At 47.9% G+C, this 5,965-nt stretch overlaps 1 protein-coding gene across 1 annotated transcript; it reads right to left on the bottom strand.

Moving 5' to 3' along the window:
• Positions 1-4,305: 4,305 nt before the first annotated feature.
• KVR01_010658 (uncharacterized protein) lies at positions 4,306-5,448 on the bottom strand (the record flags this gene model as incomplete). The annotated part of the gene is made up of 1 exon (XM_044786467.1): positions 4,306-5,448. One exon carries the CDS (start codon positions 5,446-5,448, stop codon positions 4,306-4,308), a length of 1,143 nt encoding a protein of 380 aa, XP_044640817.1.
• Positions 5,449-5,965: the final 517 nt, after the last annotated feature.

Genomic DNA, 5,965 nt, shown 5'->3' with positions numbered 1-5,965 from the left:
AGCGGTGACAAACAACATCTCGTCTACCCCATGCCTTGTTATTTATAGTGGTGTGGGCCTTTCCGTACTACACTGCACTATACCATAGTATGGCTTGGGGGTCCCTTCTATATCCCCGATGGGCCCTCGCTTATGTATGAATGCGAGGATATGTGATATAATAGACAGGGGAGTAAGGTACTTTTACTTAAAAGTATCCAATATGTTACTCCTAAGTAACCGTTATTATAAACTTTAAATTTAACTTTAAATTCAACCTTAACTTTAAGGTAATAGCCTTTAGTTAGGGGATTAGAGGGGCTCTATCTAAGAGGGTTGGTTACTAGTGGCTATATAGCCTTTACTAGGGCCATTCACTTCACAACTAGTACCTTTAAGGAGAGAAGTAGGGAGAGAGAGAGAGAGAGAGAGAGAATTTAGTAGTTTTAATGTTTTTTAGTGGGAGAAAAAGAAGAGAAGAGGAGGAAGTTAAAGATAGGAGTTAACCCTAGGGCCTTCCTACCTTACTCACTATATAAAGTTCTTAAATAATCTCTTAGTAATAGTAGAGATTTTTAGATATATTAAGGTTAGTTAATAAAAATAAATAATAAAAAAAGGGGAAATTATATGTTTAGAGGGACGAGAAAGTTAGTGATAGTATTAAAAATGTAAATAGAGAGGTACTTTATCCTTTCTATCTACTAAGTACGCTCTATATTGGATTTAGGTGGTGTGGTTGCTTAAGGTCTGGGTATAAAGTGGTACGTACTTAAAACATAGGTTGGGGATTTAGAAGATACCTGGCTTGGGAGGATCCATAGGCTTGTGCGTGCGTGCACATGATGTTGCATCAAACGAACTGCAGACTACCTAGGTACTCGACAGGCTTGAGGAAAGCTTGTGTCTGCCCGTAGGGCCAGATTTTGCGTTTGGTTGTGCATATGCATTACGTGGTGGAGATGAGTTATTGCGCGGGCAAAGGACAACCTCTGAGACCATCTGGAATTTTACCTTCTTCGGAAAAATCCCCTTCTCAGTCCAGCACAACTCTTTCGGCCACTTTTTCTCTCCAGCCACAGGGACAGCAACTTTTTTTTCCGCCCTTGGGGTCCGTCCCATGGGGACAGTTCGAGCCCACCGCCCCCCTTGCAAACCGCCGGGGACAGCCGACCACGATGAAGCTTGGTGGAGATATGGGTCCATCTTTCGGGATCGCCAGACTGACTCGGTCTCTGCTGCAGCCTGCAGTTCGGAGGTTTTTGCATGGTACTGATTTTAGTGTAGGCCCGGATTTCGTAGAGCCGGTTTGGCGACAACGGTTCCTGACGGTCCTGGCAAAACGGTCGACATCACCAGCGGGCAGGGAGGCACAGAGAGGAAAGGGCAGTGGGCCCCCCGGTGTTATGTATGTGGGGGGAGGTACGCGAACCAGAGATCATCATCGTGAACCAGCGTGTGCCCCTGTTCCTCCAGATGCACCTGAGCACCTGACCTGCCGCTCTTCATCTTGAGCTGCATAACCCCCGCCACGCTCTCGCGCGGTTGATCGACGCGCTGACGACTTATCGCGGGCAACAAGCTCTGCTCCTCGGGTGAGTTGAGCGATCATCATCGTCACGACCACCAGGCTGCTACTTTTCCCCTCCAGCTCCACACGAGGCGCAACCTTCAGCCTCGCCGGCGACGACTATCGACGGCATCCTCCAATGCCGTCCGGACCCCGGGCGAGCCCTTTCTTGGCACTAGTTCTATTGCCTTTCTGCTTTCGCGCGCGCCCAGAACCCCACGTGTTGTTGGCGACTGCTATTACTCGGCCGGCCTGACTCGACACAATGCCTTTATCACCCCACGACTCACCACCGATCCGAGTCGCGGAGAGGTCACGATAGCAGGCGCGGGCTTGTTCATTTTAAAAGCAGGAAGGGTCCTCGCGACGCCGTCCCAAATGAAGGATCAGCACCGCAGCGGCTCCAATTGCAATGGGCTCATCCACAATTGCTCAGCTCGACATTGCGCCATCCGACTGCGCGAGGTGTGGGGTCTCGCGTACTCTCGCCTGGCAATGCAAATAATTTTATATCCGGCCTAGCAATTCCTGACGTTCCGCTACGATACGGGCTCGCACGAGCCAATTCTATATGTGGCATGTATTCTAAGTTCGTCCCCTAGCGCCACGGATATAGTAGCTGGTGGCGCTGGCCATCAGTGGTGGGTTTTCTTCGACGACCCCGGATCCATCGTGACGGCAAGTATGTGGGTAAAGGCACGTACGATGTTTCTTTGTTTGAAACATCTTCGGATGGGCTAGCCGACTCAGTACAGGGTGGACTGTAGCGGTTGCGCCTGGTTCCAAGGTTGGTAAGGCTGAGCGGTCTCAGATATACCAGCGCCGAGAGAAATCAAGGTTCTGACAGCTGTAGATTTGACAGCTGAAGGACCCATGCATTGACTGAAAGTGTAATGACATTCTATTTCAAGACAACCCTCACCAAAAGCATCCCCATGCCAGGCGGACTTCCGGAAGTAGCGACTATTTTAATCGTTTAGTAGATACCTTAACATTTAAAGGCAGCCTTGAAAACCACGGACAAAATTAACCAAGTGAAGTATGTTAGGTACAATCTATATGAGGCATTAGAGCCCTTAATTTCCAGTAAAACTTCACTTGGTTAAATCTTGCCGTTGCCAAATTAAGCACATTGGCAATCTGAGATTTTGGGCTGGGTGAGATGGCAAGGACCCTTCGTGTCCGAACACTGGTGATGTCGCCCTTCTTGTGTCGGCGGCTTATGACACCATGCACAGTCCATGGAAGTGTCCTGGAAGTACCTATTTCAGTTCCATGCCATAGGGTTCAACCGAGATAAGCCAAATAAATGTAGTGAGGCTATATAGGTACACCAGTTGGCACCAGGCCAACTTTGCCTCTAGTACCATTGAGGCATTTGAGCATTTGAATGAGCACCTCTTCAAATTGAGGAATAATGCATCACACTCGAGTGAATATGGATTGTGGCCCAAAAACTATGACAAAGAGGTGTTAAGAAATAGCCCCAGCTGCGTATGGTCTGTTTCTTGAAATATCCGAGCGAATAACATGCCAAACCCATGTAAAACACGAATCTAAGAAGAGCTGGCCTCACGGCTATGACTCAATCGAAATAATCCTAGACTCGACCGCTACAGCGATTTACTAGATGATTCAAGGTCTTCAAGCTTTTTTTCGACAATATCAGTTAATCAATGATATTGGGACATCATAGCACTAGATAGGGTCTGCTATTCCTGAAGATCCTGAGTGCTGACTTTCGTCTAGCTGTCCGCTATATAGGTACAGTATCCTGTAAACCGCATAAGCATACATGTGTACTCAAAGCGCACCTTTGTGGGTAATTTAATGTAGAATGATCTCCAATGAGCAGCACGCTACTGTGGGATGAGCATGACTGCAAGGGTTGAGGAATGTATGGGACTGGCGTGTGCATCAGCTGAATTAACCTACTATCTGACCTCATCCAGTATAGCAGGGATGACTTCCACCAAGCAGTCCCTCAGGCCACATTACCTGGTTTCGCTTCTATTCCGCATACGCCCGAAGACATATGTGGCGCCTTCATACAGTGATAAACACTCAAGACCCAGTATTTAAAAAACATGTAGTATTAATAACAGTAGTAAAAATAGGATAGGTGGGATTGTCTTATAGGAGGTTATCCTATAGTAGGTTATCCTGTAGTAGGTTATCCTGTAGGAGATCATCCTATAGGAAGCTCTCCTAACGCAGATTATCCCGTAGGGCTCGGGTGCACCCTTTAGGGCTGTGTTTTGCTAGGCACGAATCTCCGATCTCTTTCAATATAAGGCCTTCTGAATCTACTAAGTTGTACATACTATAGGTGTTCTTCGGAATTTTCTGCCGAGCAACAAATGAAAGAATGCCATCATCATGACCGCTGCCCGACACGAACTCCTACTATATGACGTGCTCTTTCAATGAAGCCTGTCTGACCAAAAATGACAGGAACGTAGCCAACGTCACGAAGAATACAACAGCGCCTAACAAATCTTGTAGTCCCTCGTTCGCTGTCCAGTGGGGCCGTGGGAACTTTATGTCCCAAAACTCAAAACTGTCGTGCTCGTCGACGAGGCGCTCAACGGTAACAAGGGATGACTGAAGGCACACATCCGACGAGAACCGTAGCACTGCCCGATGGGTATGCCATGCAACACGACTCCATGAGTCCATGACCAGTCTTCCCACATGAATATGTTCAGAGACTATTTGAAACCTGTTAGCAAAAATGTGCATGCCTTCCCACCATATTATTTGTCCAACTCACCGAAACACGCAGCGGTAGCCTCCCCATAACTTCTAATGACATATCGAAAGAGTCCATTAACCTCTCCCCGTCTTCTAGAACTGTAGCTTAAGAACCGCAACTCCCGCAATCTCGGCAGGCCCAACGCTGCGATTCCAGCTTGATGGAGAAAGCGATTGACAATGGACCGAGGGGTGCCCTGGCCGAGCAGCGAACAGGTGAGTGTCAGAGACTCCAATGCCGGCCACTGTAAGGTCCCACTGTTTGGCACAGAACCGGATGTCAGGTTCCTGAAAGCCTCCAAGAACTCCTCTGCGGTATTCCCGCTTGTAGTTACAGAGAGTGCCTTCAATTGTGTCGTCATGCCAAACCATACCAAGCGTTGCACGAGGAATCGGCATGCGCTTGTACTTTGGGCTCCTTTGCTGCCTTGGCCTAGGATATGCAGGCGCTTTAAAGTTTTGGGCAGCTGAGGGACCAGTTCTGCAATCCTGATGTGTTTGGTGTGCTCGTTGTGATGATCACAGTTTTGGAGGCAGAGCTCCTCCAGCCCCGGGAATGCTGAACTGAGGCTTATGGCTGCCCGAGTGACTGTTACCCCTTTCCCTTCGTATCGAATTGAGAAGCTCTTCACGGCTGGTATATCTCCGAATATGTGAGCGGGGAAGTCCTTCTTGGGCAGACGAGGCTGGATGGTCGAGTGCAAGAATGAGCCATTCTCATGGAGTGTTGCAGCTCTCTGTGCATCAAGACTGTTGGTGGTGTGAGCGGAAAGATAGAGCGTAAGATGTAGGTTCCCATCATGATCCCATTTCTTGAGGAGGGACAACAGCGAGAACACGGTCCGGGATGGGTCGTGCTCGAGGACCAGTGTTTCTGATTTGTCGCCATCGGAACGGTCATGGAATGACACTGCCCGGAGCCATTTGCGGCGCTCGGAATTAATCGATACCGTCAACTCAAAATCAGACAAATCATCTGGGCCAAGACTTAGGCTCCTGAAAGTAAGCTGCTCGAATAGGTACTGCCAGTTTTGATTGACAGTAGCATATCGGGCAAGTGTATGATCCGACGCTGCTTCTTGGGCAACGTGGCTCAAGATGAGGCCAATTATGCCGGGTGGCAATGAGGCCCAATAATTTGCCATGATGGATGTTGGGTTGAAGTGATTAAGTATCGTGGCCTTGAGTAAGGGTCACAGTAATACATAAATGTGCGCATCAAGTGTAATCAAATTATTTCTGAAGTTGGTGTGGAAGTTTAGGAAGACATATAACATATAGTGAGAGCAAACCGGAAGTTAGGGCAGCTAAAAGTCCTTTCCAGAGAAGCCTGTTTCTTTTGTGCCAGGTCACAAAACGCCATGGTCTTTAGCGTGGCCAGGGCCGACTCACCTGACCAAGAGATGCTAAGCACCAGTGAAAGGGAACAGTTGGCCGAATGGCTAAATACCTAGGTACTAAGTACTTAAGTACTTATAGTCCCCAGTAGCTCGAGTACCTAGGTACTTAGTAGTTCAGTAAAGAAGCCACCGGCATTTCCAATTACTTCGAAATTTAGCTTGATATGGGAGTAGAACTATTCACAACAGGATTATAGTATGTATGTTTTATTAGTATAGGGATTTGAAACAAAACCACTAGGATCACAGTATACCTCACACA

This window comes from Diaporthe batatas (genome assembly GCF_019321695.1).
Source record: "Diaporthe batatas strain CRI 302-4 chromosome Unknown Contig00013, whole genome shotgun sequence".
Lineage (NCBI taxonomy): Eukaryota > Fungi > Ascomycota > Sordariomycetes > Diaporthales > Diaporthaceae > Diaporthe > Diaporthe batatas.
This window is presented reverse-complemented; position numbering and strand designations above follow the sequence as displayed.